We start from the raw sequence: 21,683 nt of genomic DNA, 5'->3' as shown, positions 1-21,683 counted from the left end.
AAATCAACAAAACTACAGGAGAACCAAAAAACCGAAGGATAACCAAGTCCTGCGAAAGAGACTAAACGAGAAATCCAACTGATAACACAAACATCTAAAAAAATGAAATCGAGGAACTGAAATCTTGGATGGGCGAAATATTTTAGAGAAAAATACAAGTTTGAAGCACCATTCAAACTCAGAGTAAGGGATCAAAGGGTTAGGATTTTTCGTGAGTATCAGAGGAGAGATGAGAGGGAAGGGGCGATGGAGAAGACGAGGGGAGTCGGCTGAAGAGTTTGGATAAAGTTAGGGTTTGGTGAGAGTAATGAATATAAACTATTGACAATACGCACCGTTTCATTACTAAGGTGGGTGTCTGTTTGATTTCCACTCAGTTCCTTTTCAACTCACTTTAATGAAACGAACCAGTGCCACGTAGGATCCCGACTGCGCCGCCACTCCCCAAAACGACTGTAAACAACATTTTCCTTTTTTTTTTTTTTTCTTTTTCAAGAACTCTGAAAAAGTCATATGATATAGGACAGTGCTACTCTGCCACTTTTTTTTTTCCTCTTTTTCAAGAAATCTGAGAAAGTCATGTGATATAAGACGGTATTATTATGTCGCCTAAAGTGTACCGCTCCTTTTAATGGCATGATCATTTTTTTTCAAATTTTTTTAATATATTTAAATATTTTTTAAAAATATAAAAAAATATTAATATACTTAAAATCACTTTTCTTTAATCACTAAATAAAAAATATTAAAAAAAAATTATGACCAGCTATCACTTTGAAGGGCAGGGGAGAGAGGGCATCATAACATTTTCTTTTGATATAAAACTGAAAGCTTAGTTCCTTTTTTCAGTTTAGGGAATAAAAAATAAAAATAAAAATAACTTTTTTTTGTTATCAGCGAGCAGGCTTGAGGGAAACTGGGACACTTCCCTCATAAAAGCATTGGTTCCTTTCAGAAAGAGCAAACAAATTATGCAGTTTTCTATTCCAGTAAAACCAGGATGCGCCTAGCTAATTCTCCTGTATGCTCTTTCAAATGCAACCTCTTCTGTAACCCTCAAAGGAAGATCCAAGCCAACATTCACCATATCGTAAAAGGTCAATAATACAAATAAAATCATATTGAATCATTATAAAGAGTAAAAACTTTACATTTTCAATATGAAATCTTATACATCACCTACCCTTTATTATTTACCAGAACGAGATATCATGTTCTCATACAATTCAACCCTTATTATTTATCAGACAGAGATATCATGTTCTCATATCAGATAATACACACGTTGATCAATATATATACAGCAATATGCCCAACTCTAAACTCTGACTAAACCGCTTGCATGTGAACGCTTGCTTCTGAACTTACATTCAGAGAGTGAGCAGTTTCTTCCTCTTCTTCAGGGAGATCATCGGAATGCAATTCTGGTTGGTTAAGACTCCGGACGAACTGTGTGAATGAAGGAAAGTGCTCTGGAGAGAAAAAATAAGCTCCCATTCTCTGATAACTGAACAAGTCCACAATATTCTCACCCAACAAATTCTTCTTTATCTGCTGAAATCCTCCAGGTGCCATGGAAGCCGAAGAATTTTGTCCACAAACCTCGACCCCGTGCTTTCTGCAAGCTTTCTTAATGTCCGCAAGTAAAAGCTCAGGGCTTGAGAGAGACGCACGAGACTGGTGCTCATCCGAGAGGTCCATTCCAGGTAAAATCATTTTGCATGAATTACGTGCAAACATCTCTGCAACAACTTCATAACCATCTCTTGTGGTTGTGTTATAATACCCTGCTGTCAGCTCAGAAGGATGGGATCTGGTTTTGTACCAGGAGTGCATCAGGGGGATTTTCCCACATACTGTGGCTGCAGATTCACTGAAAGTTGAGGCGGCAAGGGAGAGGAGGAGATTTCCATGAGAAATGAGCTGGTTTGAGTACCAGGAAAGGAAGAAGTCACCATATAGAGAATCCCATGATCCACCATTGTCCCTGAAGAAGTTGTTTGAATTGGGTGACTGGTCATAAGTGGGGACATCGTGGGGACCACCAAGTCCCCATAAAGGATTTCCCGTTGCTTCAGCATGTTGTTTCAGAATGCCAAGCATGTTTTTATCATAACACTGGAATTCCCCAACTCCCGGGATTTGTTTACTTTTGGTTAGCATGTGGTGTGAAGGATATCGAAGCTCACCATCTGGTCCTAGACCCATAGAGATGCCCTGGAAAATAGCAACATAGAACCCTTGCCAGTATCAACATCCATGTTAATTAAAACTAGTACAGTTGCTGCTTATAGAACTTTGGAACCAAACTTCTCACCGTGAGAGTGGAACCCATGAAAGGTGAAAAAGAAGACTTGAAGCTTTCACAGAACTCATGGTAGACTTGGATCGGAGTCCTGCCATCAAGCACTGGAAGATCATCAACAGCTAGTGATAGGCACTCTTTGTAATGCTGTCCTGCCCTATCAGTGAAGAAAATATTGGGGTTGGATTCACCAATTCGGGATACCCACTCAGGTAGAGGAATTTTTGGTCGTTTGGAAGCGTGGAAGGAAAGCGACACGTGAAGCTTGAGACCTGCATCCTGAACCATCTTGGCAAGAGCAAGATAGCCAGACCACTCATATTTTCCCATGGCTTCTTTCTCTACTATTCCCCACCAAACTGGAAGCTCTACACCTTCCACTCCCAATAGCTTTAGAGCCTTTAGGCCAGCTGCAATTGCCCTAGCATGGTTTACTGTATTGCAGTCGGAAACAGAATCCAAGGGCAGCCCAACAAACAATCTTACACCATCACGCTGTAATTAAACATGCCAAGATAACAAGGTCATGTTCAAATTCGCATCAATTAACTAAATAATAAATAAGACCCTCGAATAAAAAGAGCATGAAATCTCTAAAGCATACGAAATCATTTCAGAAGGATTGAAGTAAGTCAAGTTGTCCCTTTTATAATAATTGTGAAGTGGTTAAACTCATTCTTTGCAATTAATTACTCGGACTTGTTTACTCAAGTGATAGCTCTCTACGGTGATTAGAACTGTGTTCTTCTTTCTCTTCCTCCTGCAACCAGGGTGTTTTATCCTATTGCAATACATCCGGCATCCTTGCGTGTGCCGATTGCACTTTAAACAAGATTAATTTTCTTATAAGAAAATAGATACTAAGACAATGTTTGGTTAGTGGGGTGATTTCAAGTCATCTGAATAGTAATGAAAAAATTATCAAAAAATAATGATAAAATATTAAATAATAGTAAATAATAATAAGAAGTAATAAAAATAGGTAAAAATTAATGATAAAATATTAAACAGTCCACTCCCCAAACACATACTAAAAATATCTCAGATGATGTGAATAACAGTGAAATGACCGTTAATAATTTGTAAATAACAGTGAAGTATGAGAATATCTGAAAAAAGTTACGTTTCAAAATTGATCTTAAAATTCCCAGTATTCTGGGATCTGTATATTTTCCATTGACTTCAAGTACATAACAGTTCGAAATATTGCAAAAACATAAAACAACTTCAACCAAAACTCGGAGAGCCCATCCAATTGTATGTCTTTCCCTATTACACTTCACCTAACCCATCTGTCTGCAACAAAATTGAGCTTTATAATTTGCCATTTAATTATAATCACTGGTTCATGCAGATTTGAAACAGCAACCAGGAAAATCACGGAAAAACAAAAATACAAAACCTTGCGTTTAATTAATAATTTCTTATTTTTATAGCAACAGATAAGAGTTCTAAGAAAGAAAAATAGAGATATAAATAAGAAGGGAATGAATTGTGACGCAACTAGCAGGTCAGGCTTACTCCGACTTTCTACAATTCCATTCTCAGCAACCAAACGTATAAGGTCGGGAAAACACTCACCGATCTGGATATTCTGGAAGAAGCCGCGACTTTCTCAGATCGTACCGCTTCAGATTGAACGGCCCTCAAAGTGAATCGAATCCCAGCCTTTCTCCACCTCGTGCTCGGACTGAAACAGACCCTGCTTTTAGCAGAAAACGCCTTGCTAACACCTTTCGGATCGAAACAGCCAAGTTCCCGGTACGCCAACTCGGTTTTCCCAATCTTCGCCTGAGAGCAACCGATCACCGACACCTCCATATCCGATAACCCGAGGAACCACAAAAAAAAGAGACAAAAAATTGGGAACTTTTCACTGCACGAAGCACAGTTTCGAACTCAGATATCGCAATCAGTTTGAAATCTTGAGAAGCAGATAAGGGGAAAAATTAAAAAAGAAGAAGCCTATCTCAGATATATTACAGAGAGAGGAAAATGCGAAATTTTGTTGTGTGTGGAAAAGAGTTTGAAAAGTTCGTGGAAACGCGGAACCTAAATATATAGAGAAGAGGAGAGAGAGAGAAGGTGCTAGAAACGGTGTGCCACATGTCGTTCTGTGGGGATGCCAAAGTTTAGCCGCGTAAAATTAATGGGATTTATTTATTTATTCTGCTGTTACTGCGTAGACTTTTTTGCCCGTTTGGCAGAAAGAAACGAGAAAAATTAAGGAACAGTTTATATTTACGTGTTTGGTAATGGTTGGTCGACGTGGAAAGTCAGGAGTCCTCGTCACGCATCGCGATTTACTTGTTTTTTTTTTCAAAGAATTAATGATGGAGGTCTGGATTGGTATGAACGTGGCGGTGGTACGTGGTGCGCGGCTGCTGAGTCAGGTCCAGGGCAGACTGCTGCCCCGTGTTCCCCCTCTTTTGTCTGCTCTCTCAGATTCTGTGGCCGTTGATTGCCGACGACAGCATTCCAATTTCAATCACTTGCCTTGCCTTGCCTTGCAGAAAAAGCCAAACAGGGACGCCAATAGTTTTGTGGATAAGAAAGTTTTCGTGGTTGAGAAAAATCCATTTTATTTTTTGATAATATTTTATGAGTAATATTACATACAGTCATTTTTACGTACTTTCTGCACACTCTATTGATATGATTGCTGGATTAATTTTTTTTTAATACACAACTAATCATATCACTGGAGTGCATAAAGGAATCCACAAAAATAACTACACATAAAATTTTCTATATTTTATAGTTTATAACGGATATAGAAGTGAATATTAGTAATTATTCGTCTTTTTTTTTTAATTATTTTTTATTAGGAAGAGAAATATTCTTCTTTCTTCTAATTTTATTTTTTTTATTTATAATCTATAAAAAAATAATATTTGCAATCCCCTATTATGTATATTTCACGCGCGCATTATTTTTAAAAAGTATAATATTTTTAGTTTGACGTGGAAAGAAAATGATCGTATTAATGTGAGATTTAGATAATGAAATGAGATTATATAAAAATTAAAAATTTAATAAAACATCAAGATTTAAAAAAATTATAATTATAAAATAAGTTAAAATTATTTTTATATCGAAACCTAGTCTAACTCGTAAGTTTGGTTGAACGTTGAGTTAATTAAATTGCATATATATATATATATATATATATTAGGAAAGATGAACGTGTACCTAGTTAAATAATTTACGAAATCAGAAGTGATTTATAGACCAAAACAAATAAAAAGTTAACTCGACTAATAAATATATAAAAAAAGTTATACAATCTCTTATTATTCACAAAATCTTTTCATATTATATTTTTTCAATTTTTATTATTTTTTTATCAAATATTTAATATATAGATAATAGATAAAAAAAAAAAAAAAGCCTAAAAGGAATAAACTCATAAAAAACTTTTTAAAAAATTTAAAAAAAAAAATTGATTTATGGAGATTGGGGAGCTCTAAATATATTAAACCGACGTAAAACTATTTTGTAAACATCGAAGAACTTGCCGCCCACGTGAAACTTCACGTTCAAAACACTTTATCCTAACACTTTCAAAATAAAAGGTATAATAATAATTTAATACAGCTAAAATGTAAAAGCAAACCTAAGCAACTCAGAAATTATTAGAATTTGACTGGCAGCAGCCATACCCAAAGCAAAACCATGCAGACGCCTCGGGAAGAAGATGAGATGTGTCTGCCATTCCAACATATTTTATATTTGTACCTAGGGGAGAGAGAGAGAGAGAGAGCAGCACAGGCACCCATGTTGGAAATGTGCAGTCAACAGGGGGGACCACATGATGCTCGCCACGGTCGTTTTCTTCCTTATTTTTCTTCTCCGCCATTTCGTCATGGATATCATCAAATTATCAATCATCTCTTCCATCTCCCTCCTCAATCCTTTTTTATTTGTTTTGTTTTTCTTCTTATCACTATAATATTCCTTCGACAACCCAATCCCATTTTTATTCTGATCTCTGACTCATTCAATTATCCCCTTAATAGGAGATTGCGATGTTCAATCATTCAATTGGGACTGTGGTGGCTCAAAGTGGTTCGGTGGTAGCTTCGGGCTGAGAGCACAACCGTGTGATTGAGCTGGTGGTTACCGTGTGTGGAGCTGGAAAGTGGCTTTGGTGGTGACGTCATGGAGGGGCTCACGTTGAGCTTGCACTGTGCCTCCTTGCTCTGTTTTCACTTCTTAAAACAGAGGACATGATGGAGCTATTTCGGAAAGTGCACTGTTGGGATGGATGATGCCGAGGCTGATGTGAACGTCTTGATGGTTCTCGGTTGTTGAACGTGGACGGGCATGGACGCAAAGGAGGTGGTTGAGCTTGCGGAGGTGATTGTTCATCGTTGCCGTGGGGAAGACGTGGGTTGCTTGGTGCGAAGCCGTGTCTCTTAACGGAAAACAGGATAAAATTAACGGAAAAACAAGAATTTATGTTAAATAACCATTTTTTTTTTTTTTGAAATCAAATAACCACTTATTATAATAAAATAGAGTAGATATACAGAAGTTTGATGGTTTTTTACGTACGTTTCGGAAATTATAATGCTCTAGTGCGGACTGTGTGTTTTCTTGTTGTATTATCAGTGTACCGATTTAAAATGTTATCCAGAATGGATGTTTACAAAATAACAATAATAGAAATCCATTAATTAATCATGGAGCTAGGATGCATGGTAAGGCAGCAAGACATGGGACGAGTAGGATATCCACCCGCCCTTCATCTATCGACACGAAGTTACAGAACAATAAAATCCTGTAATTTCTTCATTTCCTCTCTTCTCCTCGCTGTAACTCTCCCCTCCTCTTCATTTCCTTGTTTCTCGTTCTTCTTCTTCTCTCATGGCCTTTGGTTCTTGAATCTTTGGTCGCAGAGGGCTTGCTATCCGGTCGCCACTAGAAACCATTGTTTATGGCTTCGACGGTCTCAAGGTAGAGTACCAGAGAGTTGCGCAGAGACCTTGCTTTCTTGTTTGTGGTCAATGTTTTTTTTTTTTTTTTTATTGGATATGTGATTTCTTGTTAAATTAGTAAAATTAAAATTAATGATGAAATATTTTGTTAAAAATTAAATAAAATATTATTATAATATAACTTTTTAATATTAATTTTGTTTTAAAACTTAAAAAAATTAAATTATTTATTATATTTTAGGTGAGAATTTGATAAAATTATAATAATAAGATAGATGAGATATTTTAATTTTTGATAACCAAGCCACATCTTAGTAATCTCTTCATTTTATATATGGTTAATGAATATTAAATAATTTCATTGTATATATGATCAATTATTATCCCTTGAATGAAAATTATATAATTAACTTATACAACTATTATATAAAATAATATATTATATATAATATTTAAAAATATATATATAATAATTCAACATCTAATCATGAAATTTGTAAATATCGCGTAATCTTTTTAAAAAAGAGTAGAATCTATTATTCAAAAATTAATTTTTTTTATGTTCTATATTTTATTTAATTTTTTTAAAATAATTATACAACAATTGTACAATTTACGATTATAAATATTTTTTAATATATATATACAGTCAATTGGTTTCGGTTCAAAAAATACATGTCGAGACCAGCCAATAAAACTATTTATCCAGTCGGTTTTTTAGATCTAGATTGATAGTCTTACATCCCTAATGGAGACAGGATGATGAGCCAAAAAAAACCACCCTTTGTTTGGACGATTATTACTTTATTACTACTCATCTACTACTTAAATATATTTTAAATTTTTTTATTTTTATTTTTATTTTATTTTTTAATTAATTTTTTAACATTCTTAATCATTAAAAAAAATTAAAAAAATATATAATTTTATTAATATTCATTTTCTTAATTATTAAGTAAAGTAAAAAATTAAAAAAAAAATTAAATATAAAAAAAAGTAATAAATTAGTTGTAGGGCTCTATCGTCTTCCAACGACATTAGGGCCAGGTCGGGACGGGGTGCAAAATGATCACCCTGCCTAAGTGGGGCCGGGGTAAGTGGGGCCGAGGTAGCACCCCTAAATCATGGAATGGATCAATGATGATAGAGCATGTGGTGTAGGAGTAAACAACATGGCATGATAATGCATGTGACCGAAAATGGATCCGTCACTATGAAAATGAAAATGAAAATGAAAATTGATAGAGCAAGTGTTTGACAAAATGCCATACCCAATTGCTTGTCTTTTTGACACTCGCTCAACGTACTGATTGATTGGTAGGGTATGGTTTCCTATATACAAGGAAAATGGCATACGCATGCACCTCTTATCTATATGTTTTTCTTTTTCTTTTTTAATGCCCATGTTTGAATTTTATCATTTTCAGTCATATACAATAAAGGAATTATATATGATTATAGGTAAATATTTTTGTTTCTTTTTATAAAAAAAATAATAATTCAAAATCAGAATGATCTAATTCTTTATATATAACAGCTGATTGTTATAAATGTCGGGTGGATGAAGAAGCTTAGCTAGCTAGCTAGATGTTAGGGCTGCATGAATGCATGCAAGAACCGAGAAGAAATTGCAAGCATCACTGAGAAGCGGATTTTTATGATTAAAATTTAATCACAAAAGTCTACTTTTTTTGTAGTGCGTGATCTGCCTTAATTAGCAGCTTGCTTCGACGCTTCCCATGGCCACCAGCTGCATGCAAATGCAAACTTCCATTCAATTCTCTGACTTTTGCTTGCACGCAGGAGCATCGATCTATGGAGTACACTATATTTCTGAAATATTAATTACATTATATTTGAAACAAAACTGTTATTTGTAATGAAGCCCTCCCTGTGGAATATGGAGTACCACACAAACTATACATGACCATTTTCAATATTTAGTTTATTTTTCGTTTTAATACATAGCATTTCAAAAATCCATATATATCGGACAATCCACTTGATGTGTTTTGGTTGCCTACATGATTGAGGGGGGGCAATGAAATGTTAGTTTAATGAAACCTCAGCATCCAGCTGCATTATGATGATCGAGATCGGCAAACTTTGAATGGATCTGAGTGAATTATTTGTGCTGATCCTCATATGAAAAAGAGTAAACTATTTGTGCCATTATCATGACTGCATTTGATAAGGACCTGTATCAGTGTCATCATGTGGTCCCCTCTGAAGCATCCCACGACCATCAGCTTTATCTTTTGTTTTAATTTTCTTCCCCAGAAAATGCCGCCTAGCTTTACAGTGTGCACTTTTCCTCTGATGTCATTGTTTGAAAGACTTAATTCTTGTAGAAATGTCCAAAAATAGAAAAAAAAAAAAAAATCTTGTAGAGGATATAATTGTAATATACTAATGTCCCACATGACACGTGTATGACTTTTAGACATGGTCTAATCCAAATTTATAGAATATTGGCTGTGGTAGGATAAGGAGTTTCCTATTTCCTATTTTAATGGGAAGTGGAGGCCGAAAGTTACTAAATAATTGACAGTTACCGAAAGGAAATAGGGCTCTGTCTATCCTATAATTGAAGAAATTACTATGGATTCTTATATGTAATTTATTATTGTGAAAACCGGGATAGTCAAGATCTTAGGATACATAACACATGAAGTTGAGATCTATTCCATTTTTACGTCTATGCAATTTATAATAATAAAATAAAAAATGAGATGGAGAAGAGAAAATGGAAAAAGAGATAGAATTTGAGGATTACATTTTTGGTATTCTTAATTTTTATTGAATATATAACATATGTTCTTATTTATAGATGAATGAAGTTAGAGAAAGAATGTTAATACAATGAATCAGCTATACTAATTAATTTACATGACAATAAACTAAATATGTTAAAATAAATCATATTACAATTTACATGCTCGGCTATTATGAATAAATTCTATCATAAGTGTGGTAATATTTTAACATTCCCACAAACTCAAGATGTTGTCTTCGTCATCATTCTCCTGAGTTCAAAAATAAAATCACGTTGTCGGCCAGGTAGATGGGATTTGGGGATCTAATTGATGACCTGACAAAAGGAGTCTCGGTGGCGTCTATGGCACATGGTGCAAGTGGACGACGGCCAGAAAACTTCAAGCAGAGTGTGGGGTGGTTTACCAAAATTGAATATTTTTTTGATGCTATATATGGTAGTAATTGGTTTAAATAAAATGACAACAGGAGTTGTACAAGGCGTGAAAGCAAACCAATGTACAAAATTAATGATAAAAATGAGGACAATGATTTATTAAGTGCGTAGGAAGCTTCTAGATGATATGTGGTGAATAGAAAATAAGAATTTGAATATAAGACTTGTCATGAACGAACAAAAAAGAAGTTGTAAAAGACAACGGAAAATTGGTTACTTTCATGCCAAAATGTCGATGACAACTCATACAGTCGATTGGTGGTCTGACATGAGAAAAATTAGATTGAAAAAGAGACGTAATTATTATCAAATAGATGAAGCACGAACACAAATGATGGAAAATTAGAAAACGAGATGGAGAAGAGATGAGGGAGATAGAATTTGAGAGCTACATGTTCATTATTCTCAATTATTATTGAATACATAACATTTGTCCTTTTTTTTTTTTATAGCGAATAAGGCTACATAAAGAATGGAAATATAATAAATCGACGACAATAATTTATACTAATTAATTTACACAATAAACTAGATATGATAGAGAATAAATCATATTACAAAACATATGATACACGAGAAAACCTAGAGAGCGGTCGGGCTAATAAAGATAGAAGAGCAGCCCACCACTAATCTAAGCTATCATGTGTTGCACAACATCTTACACATAGGCTTTCTCTTCTACATTTTAGCAAACACCTTGTATGGACACTATGTTCTCCATTGCAATAGTTCTTCTACGTTTACATCATCCCTAATATTTCAATACATCAAAATAGAAATTGAGAAATTTTCCGGGAGACCATCATCATCTTCTTCTTCTTTCTTTTGTTATTCTAATCTAATTCCATTGTTTTGTTTACTTTACTCATGTGTTTTTAGAAATTGGATATAAAATTTATTTACTTATTTTTTGCTGGAGTTTGAACGCCATATGATACTTCTCTCCAGCCACCGCCAAAGACTTATACAAATTGAATTTGGTAAATCCAATTGATTTACAGTCAAACCTAAGAAAATATGGATTGAATTTTCTCCAATAGAAAACCAATGATTTTTGTTGCCAAAAAAATGTTGAAAAATTGGAAGATTTCTCTGAATACCGTAAAAAATGGGAAGAAATAGAGCTTTATGTATAGATTTACAGAAATCACATTTCTTCACCGAAAGCAATATTCAGAGGTTTTTATTATCTGTTGGATTCCATCACAATCAGTGCCAGCCGTTCAAGTTGCCATCAGGGATTATTTTTTCAGTCGAGATCTTCAATTGGGTTGGGATGGAGTGGAAGATAGGAGCAGCAAGGAAGACAAACAGACAAAAACAAGAAGTGCTCTTGGGTGAAATTAAAAGTACGTGTTTCTATGTGGTAGAACCTATTTCTCTTATGGTGTATTTTCTTACTTGGCAAGCAGTGATTGGAGGGATGCTCTTCTATGTTTATTAGCCTAACTGTTCTGCAGCGGCTTTATATTATACACCTATAACCATTTTCCATGCTGGGTAATTATACATACACATACAACTAATTTTTTATAACTATTTTACAATTTATTTTAAATTAATCAATGTAATTGTGCCACTTCATTACAAAAAATAATCACAATTTTACATGTACCCTTCATCTTAAATAGAGTCGTAACATAGTTGTAAACTAATTGTAAATTTATCATTTTTCATGCTAAAATATTATTAATATATTCTATTATAAGTACGGCAATATTGTAAGAATAGTAAGATCTAAATTTATGAATTATGTGACTTGATTTGGACCTAGTTTTATCTTTATTGTTTAATGTATAAGGGATGCCATTAAAAAAACCCAAAAAAGAACAAATAAAAAAAGTAAATGGATTAATGCCATTGAAAATGGTCCAGCCAAGTCTGAGATGGACCAGGATGGGTTGCATATTTCCAAAATACTCTGATTCTACTCACATGGCCGTGTATGGTCTTTTAATGACAGGACTGTGCCAGCCCTTTTAAGCAACAGGCTGCTGCTCAAATAGTCGACCATCCCGTCTCCCGTCTCCCGTAAGAAAATTAAAAAACTCGATTTGCAGCTGATCATGTGAAGGATATCTTTTAGTGTAAAGTTTGAAACGACATGGCAGAGAAGGAGCTTTCAACAATACTTCGTTATATATTGTGTTGTTATTATTTGGGACGGAGCAAAACGAGAATCCGGAAGATCTCAACCACGGAGATACAAATAACAGAGCAGAAACTTAGGTGGGAAAAAACGGGGCTTTTGGATTTAGAAATTCATCTCATAATTATAATTTTTTTAAATTTTTACACAAAATATAATAAATAATTTAATTTTTTTTAATTTTTACACAAAATATAATAAATAATTTAATTTTTTTAAATTTTTATACAAAATATAATAAATAATTTAATTTTTTTAAATTTTAAAATAATAATAATATTAAAAAATAAAATTATAATAATATTTTATTTTATTTTATTTTTTCATTTAAAATTATCTCATGTCAGCTCACTGCCTAAACAAATCTTTATTTGAACACATCCAATAGATTTCTCGGCTAGAAATCTTCATAAATGTCTGTAATGGATACAGATGGATACTCTCAATATATAATATGTGAAATTACAACATTAAGGTGGTGGCGGAGGTCCAGGTGGCCCCCCAGGAGGGCCAGGTGGAGGAAACGGGTCAAAAAAGGGGTCAGGAGGCGGAGGGCCACTTAAGGGTAAAGGAGGCCCAGGAGGAGGTGCCCATAAAGGCCCAGGAGGAGGAGGTGGTGGTGGTCCAGGTGGGGGAGGTGTCCATGCAGGCCCAGTAGGTGGTGGTGGTGGTGGTCCAGGTGGGGGAGGTGTCCAAGCAGGCCCAGGAGGAGGTGGGGGTGGTGGGCTAGCAGGAGGCTCAGGTGGACCACCAATGCAGTCTTGGAGCAACCAGCAGCAGCATATCCAGTAGAAGCTGCCGAACAAAAGTAATCACTCGTTAGTTCTTAAATTAAACATTTTTTAAAAGAAAACAAAAAGAAAAGGTTGAAACTTCACTTTTTTGTATGAAAACTCGAGTTCTTAACTTCTTTAGTGAGTTCTTAACTTCTTTAGTTTCATTCTCTCTCTCTCTCTCTCTCTCTCTCTCTCTCTCTCTCTAAAATATCTGTTCATAATTTCCTTTAAGATGGGGAAAGAATAATAAGAGTGATATAAAGCAATCCACCGTTCAGTCAACTTGGAGAAAAGCTAAAACTGGTCAAAACTTAAAAAACATTCGGCCGAATTTATGTCCCCCCAACACATATGCACTCTTGATGGTGAATGAATTATAATATGGAATAATAGAATTGTCACATACCAAGAAGATATGGTGCTGCATAATCCACCGAACAAGCCACCCGCAAAGCCCGGTGGTCCAGGCAATGGAGCCGGAGGGCCGGGAGGTCCAGGAGGACCCCAGCCAGGCGGAGGCCCACCGGGACGCGGCGGTCTCATTCAGGCTCAGTACTGCTGCTGTCACCGTAGAAACTTGCTGCAAAACCAAGTTCTGAGAGTAAAGAGAGTTTGCTCGGGTGTGTGTGTGTGTTAAGGTTGGAGATAGCAAGCAATAAGTGGGAAAGCAAGAAACAAAGAATCTTAGATAGGGAGTTAGTTAGGCTTGTGAAGATGCAGTTAGGCCACTGGACATGTATGTATATATAGAGAGAGGCAGGCTCTCAGATTAATGTACGTACGGTTTCGATATGCTACATTACATATATAGATTTTGCGACAGCCAGAAATATGTATGTGAGACGTAAAGCAATTCTATGAAGTTGTTAGCTTCACAACCTGCCTGTCAAACCCAGCAGCTGTTCCTCTTCCACCTACCTTTCTTTGAGAAGTATAAAATAATATGCTAGTTAGGAGATCAACAGATACGTGGCCACTAATATTTCTAGTTGAGTTGCATGCAAGAATTCATGAGAAAACTGGTGGGGAAGACTCTTGAACAGCCACATCTTTGAATGCTTAGTAGAGGTTGATTCTCTGTTGCCATTTGGAAAGTTTGTTGCTCTGGAACATTAATGGCTGCAGCATGAATAACAGGTAGCAGTTTAGGTCCTTTGAGGATCTCTTCGTTGAACTTCACCTATCTGTTCTCGCAACACCCTACTTCTTTCATACAGAAAAGAAGTCAGGAACAGAAGACAGGTAAGGTAAAAGAGGCGAAGAAAAGTAAAAAGACGGTATATTATTATTATTATTATTATTGTTGTAGTTGTTGTTTAACAGTAAAAGAGGGTAGGAATGGGGTATTGCTTTTAAAATTGGCATGTGAAATGGGCCAATTGAGTGCTTTAATTGCTTTTAGGCAATTGTCAGCGTGCAATGTTCGAGGAAAACACTCAATTACCGTCTGGCATTATTAAGTGAATGATTGGATTTAGAGATTGATTTCGTGCTGGTGAAGCAAGCTAACTGCCCATTAGAGAAGATTTTGTCATGGGTAATTAAGTACATGGAATATTTGATAATGTTCATATTTCAGCATCACTCAATGGGGTAGATTGGTAGTTGTCACCAAACGCTCCTACCCATCTTGAAAATCGCATGAACGGGTTCAGCATCCTTTGTACGTGCGACGCCACGTACGTACACCCCGGACATATTCCGTTTAATGTTCTTATTTCGGAGACATTGGTGGATTGATTATAAATTGCCATTTGAACATTCGGGCATTCGAATCCAAGCTCACTTCTATCCATAGACCCCAACACTGGGAATAAGGATTGACTTAAATATTCGTTATATGAACAGCCCGAAAGCAAGATCTCTGAGAGGAATAACTATATGAAAGTACTTCACTAAGAAGAAACCAAGATATACAGAAAAATCAAACACCACTAGGTAGGGTTTATTATAATTTCAACAGTTCGACTGACCTAATAGAGTATTTCAACTCGAGGGAAATAATATATAAAAAAAATATACAATATTGAGAAGACTCGCGATGCAAAAATAGAACAAGAAATGTGAAAACTGGATTACAAGATGTGTATTACCTCTCTTTTTAATTTAATTGGCTTTCCCGGCTCGAATATACCAAGACTGAGAGTGAGCAGCATTTGCAGCCTCATGAATTAAGATTATATGACATGCCTGTTTCTCTTTGATCCGAGCAGAACCCTTTTATCTTTTCTTTGATGATTTTGACTGTGCATCACCAGATGTATGTTTCTTTCTCCTTGGAGCACCACCAGCAGCAGATTCCACCAATGGCCCAGACCAAGTTTGGATAGATGGTTTTGAATATGAGAAGTGTGTAGAACTGAATGGAACCTCAGGGGGATCAAAACCTGGATCCATATGATGTGCAGAACCCAAAGGATAGCCAAGCGTTCCATCTTGGTGTGGAGGAGGAAACTTCTCACTCTTGCTCTTTGCATTTGCATGTGTTATTAGCCGCCTCCTCTGGAATTAGAAGTAGCATAAAAATACAGTTATCATAACTAATCAAAATTGGAAATAGACTCCGCTGGCTTAGTTTTTAAGTGGTACAGTAAGACCTTGGAGAGAGAGAGAGAGAGAGAGAGAGAGAGAGAGAGGGCACATTTATGAAAGGCTTAAAATCAGCAAAGAAAGAACAAATGTGTTCTAATCTATATCCTATAACTTAGCATACAGAGCACTCTATAATTAGATAATTAATCACTTGGCTCAGATACTAGAATGTTAGCTCACTCTATTTTGGCCCCAGCAAAAAGATATGACCTGCTATCCATTATTAGTAGTTCATACTAGTCAATTGCTACATAGGTCCATACGTGTCAAGCCTAAGACATATATGAGTTCCCAAGGTTTCAAGCATTATCTATGTCATTTCTCAACAATTCCACACACATCCCTTCCATCAATACTTCAAACAACAACACAGCTTAGCCCACCAACTTGTTCCTCATGATACAAAAGTCAGCTGTTCCTTTTTATTTCTCTTATGTTAAGGTAATTGTATGACATTATTCACATATTGGCATTGGTTAACCATATACTAGCAAACAGGTTCTTTTGTTTCTAGGGAATTTGCATGCTTGAAGGTGCTTTCCCTGCGAAAGCAGAGGGAGTGAAAAGGAAGACATCAGAATTATAGATAGAATTATAGATGCTGGGAACCATGGAGATCCATGGGCATCTCCACATCGATCTACCTAATAAGCCAATAATGGAAGAGTTTGAATGTTCCTAGCCTTTCAAGGTAACACTTTCTCCTCCAAATAACTTAATCCATTGAATTTCACCGAAAGTTTATTGACACAAAATTATCCTGTCTGTCTGTTAACTTGATGCAAAACATAAGCTAGAAATTTTTTATTTTCCCCGAAAGAAGCAACTTTTTTTTTTATAAGTAAAATAAACCGAAAGAAGCAACTTATCTGACATACATCAAGATTGGCTTGAAGCTCAGCATTTGCTTCTGGAGCAGGAATTGCCCTTACAGCTCGATCACGCTGGCGAGATCTTTTCACACCATCTACGTTTGCTTTCCCAGCAGCTCTCAATCTATGGTCATGAAGCTCATTTAAGGTTAGAATTGGAGAATCCTTTACTCTTTTTTCTTTTCTTTTCTTTTCTTTTTTAAGATATTTAGACAATAACAGAACTGCTTGTCTTTGCAAAGAAGAGCAGGATAAAGATGAAGAAAAAGGATTTTCAAATGATCTAGAAATGAACTCATATAAGAAATGCCTAACAAACTGGACTAGTAAAAGAGCAAAAAGAAAATAGTTCATCAGACGACAAAGTCCCTATGACAAAAGTGCAATAGTGCTGCAGACATATTATAGAGACACTGGATTTGAGTAACATATGGAAATTGTTAAAAAATGCACTTTGTCAAATTCCCTACACAAATTAATTGACAATTTTTCAGATTTTTTTTTTTAGGTAAAAGGAAGGAACAATCAAACACAAGTCGAGTTCAATGGAACTGGATCTGAGCTATTTTTCAGATTGTTACATGGAACATGGAGCTTTATAAAGAAACCTCACAACATTATACAACCCTATAAAGCCATGCACTAAATTCAACCAGTACCAAACTTGATCACATGAACAAACAGATATCAAAATTCATTGCAGCAATCTACCTTCTAGCTTCCTCGTCCCGTAGCTTAGCATCCATCTCCTTGCTTGGAGGATATTTGGGAAGGCTAGAAGGCTCACATGCAAAAGGTTTAGATGTGAAGAACTGCCAAAAACATTAAAAAAAAAAAAAATGTAACATCACATATACACATCAAATACTCTTCTATAATTTTATTTAAAAAAAAAAAAAAAATTGGTTTCAGCTAATGAATGTGCCATTTAGGCATGTGTACAGCATAAGCTTAAAGAAATCTACATGAAACCAAGCATGGACACTACAAATTTAAAGATCAATACAAGCTTGAACTAATCCCTTTTATTCTCTTTTTATAGATAAAAACTATCAAATTCTTAGCTAGGCTTGGGTCTGCTCATTTGCATCCAGCCATTGATCCATAACCTAATTTATTTACCTGTTTCAATTTGAAACAGAGAAAAGTTAAAATGGAGAGTCTTTTAAACACTACTTGATGAACAAAAATTGTGTTTAAAATGAGAGAGAGAAAAAGGCACTCATATCTCCAGGCTCCAGCAGTAGTAACAAAGCTCCTGTCTAGAAAGTCAAAGACTAAATACATCCAGATCGCTTAAGACCAGAGTAAACAATGCAAATCCAATGTTGATGTCATGGAAATCAGATTGCATTCAAGTAGCCAAAATAGTTTACAGAACCTCGCGTTCGTCTATCCAATACGAAAGTTTATCAGTCTTAATTGGAACTGTTTTGTAATTCATGGTACATATCGGTTCTCCTTATAAAAGAAAATAGCGAGTGCAGAGCTCTTACAAAGTTAACAATTGAAACAAACCTAGACCGTAGATGGCTAACCTTAAAAATGACGTCTAAAGAAACTTAACTTTGAAGAAAATTGGATGCTTCACCCAGAGATGTACATTTTCCAACAACCACCTTAAAATAATGCAATATCCTTTCTTATCCTAACATCAATTGATGTTATGCCTCACCATAAAATTATTCAGGCATCTCTATCTTGAAATACAGATATTCTTAATCAAACCAGCCATACAAAGAGGCAAATTAAGAAGATTAAATATAGTAGTTGAATAAAAATTCTCACTTCACTCCTCAATGCAGCAGTGGCCGTCTGACGTTCAGCTGGGTCAATTGCAAGGAGGGTCTCGATTAGTGGCAACGATGATAGTGGAAAATCTTTGAAAGTCTCGGTGATGCATCGTTTGTATGATTGTTGGGGCTTAAATATGGTTGCATGTGGCAACTTTGACTTTTTCCAATACTCTTCAGATGGAGAACCACAGAGCTTAAATATCTTATGAAGCTGCTCCACCTAATTAATGTAAAAGATAAACTTCATCAGCAATGGCGGCAACAGAAGCAAGTGTTGGGTCACAACAACTTCAAGTAACACAGAATGCAATAGATCTCCAGAATCTCAAAAAATCAATCAGCCCATAAAGAGCATCATAAATATATTGAAGAAAGCAATAAATTAATTTATAGAACCCATTCAAACACAGAGTAGATACCTCTGTGCGACCAGGCATGATAGGCTTCCCTGCCAACAACTCAGCTAAAATGCAACCAGCACTCCAGAGGTCCACACCTACACCATAATCAGTAGCACCGAGAAGAAGTTCCGGAGGTCGATACCATAAAGTAACCACCCTGCTGGTCATAGGCTGCTTCTGATTAGGATCGAAGAATGAAGCCAATCCAAAATCAGCAATCTTAAGAACCCCTTCATTGTCAAGTAAAAGATTTGAACCCTTTATATCACGATGCAGCACATTACGGTTGTGACAGTGTTCAAGCCCGGATAATAATTGGTGCATATAACATTTGACCTGCCACGTCCATAATATAGACGAGATAAGAAACAACAGGACCTCTTCAGGATTACTGGCCCATAGACTAAAAGTTACCCAAGGCATATATCTCTCTTCAACTAAACTAATAAGGAACTGGAAAATAAGACTGCCAATACCTGAGGTTCTGTGAACTTGATTACAGGGCTTGCAGCAAGGCCAGCCAAATCGTGCTCCATATATTCAAATACAAGGTATAAACTACAGGACATTCTCGAAGTCACCAGACCTTCCAATTTTACAACATTGGGATGATCTAAACGGCGCAGGATGAGAATCTCTCTGGCCATGAACTTTACGCTCTCAGGCTCCAAATTGTCAAATCGAACCTTCTTCAATGCAACAATCTTTCCCGTCAAAGCATCCCTGGCTTTGTAGACATTACTGTATGTACCTTGCCCAATCTAATCACGATGGATACAAGTATAAATTAAAAGACTGAGACATCAATAACCTTATTGCTTTAAGAGAATAAAACGGGGGCCAAATTGATTATATTGGCATTAAATTTATTCCAGTTAACCATACTTCAAGTTTGAGGACAAAACAACATAAATGAATCAAAAGACATATAATTTGGTTATCTTTCCCCCACATTTTTCTCAATTACCAAACACAAATAAAACTACTTCAACTTTCATCAAAATAAAGAAAGTCGCACACATACTAAAACTGGAACTTGAGCAGTTGCAATCAAAAGGATTACCTTATCGAGCTTCTCAAAGGTGTCGGCCCGCCGGGGCGTCCAGCCATTGATGGCTTCGCCGGCGACCGCTGAGAGCCAAGAGGGCCAGCCGGCGGCGACCTGTTCTCCATACACGTGCTTCGGCGGATTACTCAACCGCGGATTCGGCTTCGGCCTCGAAGACCTTCTCCGAGGCCGCGCACTCCTCTCCTCCTCCGCCTCCCCCTCCTCATTCTCCTTCCGATTCCCGCCGTTCTGAGCCTCCCCAACCTCAACCTCAGCTCTCTCAGCCCTATCCTTTTCCTGCTTCCTCTCCTTCTGTGCCTCACTGAGCTTCGCCGACACTTCTTTCCCAAACACACACCCCATCCCACTCTCTCATCGACTCATCCTCTCACCACATTTCCCGCAACTTTCTCTGCATCCAAAAACAACCTCCCCAATCAACGAATCACACACACAGAGAAACACGCCGAAACCCTAATGGGATAAAAAAGGGAATGCTGGATTGATTACAGAATGTGCATACGCTAATTGAAGAGGGCGAAAGCTTTTTGGAGACAAAAGTGAGGGAGAGCAATGATTTGGAGTTGCCCACAAATTGTGGCACAGTCGTTAAATTAATTAATTAATTAAAATCTACACCTCTATAGTCTATACACACACAACAGCAACAAACAAACACTTGAAAAAGGGAAAGCACAGAGAAACAGTAAAAATAAACTTTTTTGTGTGTGTGTGTGTGTGTTTTTAGAGTGAGGATTTTGGAATGTATGAGAGTGAGTTTTCAGTCGGACTCGCACAGCTCAGATGCAAAGATTTGTGTACAAAAATAAAATAAAAAAGGAATATTTATGGATCTCTCTCTTGTGGCCCTTGGGTCTTTGAGCTTTTTGACCAGCCTGACCAAAGCCATACAGCCTGTGACTGGGAGAGTCAATTTGTCTTTCTCAATTTCGGCACTGCCCTTTGTCTTCTCTGAATTACAAACGGCTTTGTTACCCATAAATCTACAGATCATATTTTTTTAAAATATTTTTATGAATTTAATCTTCTTAAATTAATTAAAATCTTCTACTCCTTATTTATATACTAAATATTTAGTAACAAAAAAATAAAAATATATATAATATATAATGTGTGGGCTTATATTTAAAATTTTTAATTTCAAAAAATATATATATCAGGAAATTATTAAAAAAAAAGATTTTAATCAGCGTTTTTAGTAAGGAATAAAAAAATAATAACGAGATTAGAGTGTCTATTTTCAATTGGTGGTTGAGTGGACCTTTTTGTAGGGAAAGCTTCTGGTGTGTCCCATAGGATACCAATAACTGGTGGCCACGTCAACCAAAAGAAAAGGGACAACTTTTATTACCTTTCAATTTGAAATATCGCTTGTAATTTATCATTTCATATTTAGAAGATAATTAAATTAACAATAAATTATATTATAAAATACACGTCACGTGTCACTCACTCCATTGAAATATTTGCTGGCTTTTTTGAAAGATCGAGGAGTTAAGAGTTAATATTGGGTGAGATTAATAACGGAGTGGATTAGCATTTAACCATGTAATAAAGACTGAATTAGCTAGT

At 35.9% G+C, this 21,683-nt stretch overlaps 2 protein-coding genes across 2 annotated transcripts; both read right to left on the bottom strand.

Moving 5' to 3' along the window:
* Nucleotides 1–1,102: 1,102 nt before the first annotated feature.
* Nucleotides 1,103–4,340, bottom strand: LOC122319268 (inactive beta-amylase 9). The gene is made up of 3 exons (XM_043137263.1): nt 3,887–4,340; nt 2,318–2,800; nt 1,103–2,217 (listed from the first exon to the last, which is right to left on the bottom strand). The coding sequence occupies exons 1-3, from the start codon at nt 4,124–4,126 to the stop codon at nt 1,330–1,332; spliced, it is 1,611 nt and encodes a 536-aa protein (XP_042993197.1). The 5' UTR covers nt 4,127–4,340; the 3' UTR covers nt 1,103–1,329.
* Nucleotides 4,341–12,957: 8,617 nt separating this feature from the next.
* On the bottom strand, nt 12,958–20,927 carry LOC122319238 (probable serine/threonine-protein kinase At1g54610). Its single transcript, XM_043137217.1, has 8 exons — nt 20,106–20,927; nt 19,519–19,803; nt 19,061–19,378; nt 18,634–18,861; nt 17,557–17,657; nt 16,852–16,969; nt 13,788–15,883; nt 12,958–13,400 (listed from the first exon to the last, which is right to left on the bottom strand). The coding sequence occupies exons 1-7, from the start codon at nt 20,451–20,453 to the stop codon at nt 15,602–15,604; spliced, it is 1,680 nt and encodes a 559-aa protein (XP_042993151.1). The 5' UTR covers nt 20,454–20,927; the 3' UTR covers nt 12,958–13,400; nt 13,788–15,601.
* Nucleotides 20,928–21,683: the final 756 nt, after the last annotated feature.

This window comes from Carya illinoinensis, chromosome 1 (assembly GCF_018687715.1).
Source record: "Carya illinoinensis cultivar Pawnee chromosome 1, C.illinoinensisPawnee_v1, whole genome shotgun sequence".
NCBI classification, from domain to species: Eukaryota; Viridiplantae; Streptophyta; class Magnoliopsida; order Fagales; family Juglandaceae; genus Carya; species Carya illinoinensis.
This window is presented reverse-complemented; position numbering and strand designations above follow the sequence as displayed.

Bases quoted from the DNA above. Each gene is read 5' to 3' on its own strand.
- LOC122319238 (XM_043137217.1), bottom strand. From the start codon at position 20,453: ATGGGGTGTGTGTTTGGGAAAGAAGTGTCGGCGAAGCTCAGTGAGGCA. The intron at 19,804-20,105 runs GTAATCCTTTTG...CATCGTGATTAG, and splicing joins CCTTTGAGAAGCTCGATAAG to ATTGGGCAAGGTACATACAG. The intron at 16,970-17,556 runs GTAGATTGCTGC...TCATGACCATAG, and splicing joins CGGGACGAGGAAGCTAGAAG to ATTGAGAGCTGCTGGGAAAG.
- LOC122319268 (XM_043137263.1), bottom strand. From the start codon at position 4,126: ATGGAGGTGTCGGTGATCGGTTGCTCTCAGGCGAAGATTGGGAAAACC. The intron at 2,801-3,886 runs GTGAGTGTTTTC...GTTTAATTACAG, and splicing joins CTTCCAGAATATCCAGATCG to CGTGATGGTGTAAGATTGTT. The intron at 2,218-2,317 runs GTGAGAAGTTTG...GCTATTTTCCAG, and splicing joins TCATGGGTTCCACTCTCACG to GGCATCTCTATGGGTCTAGG.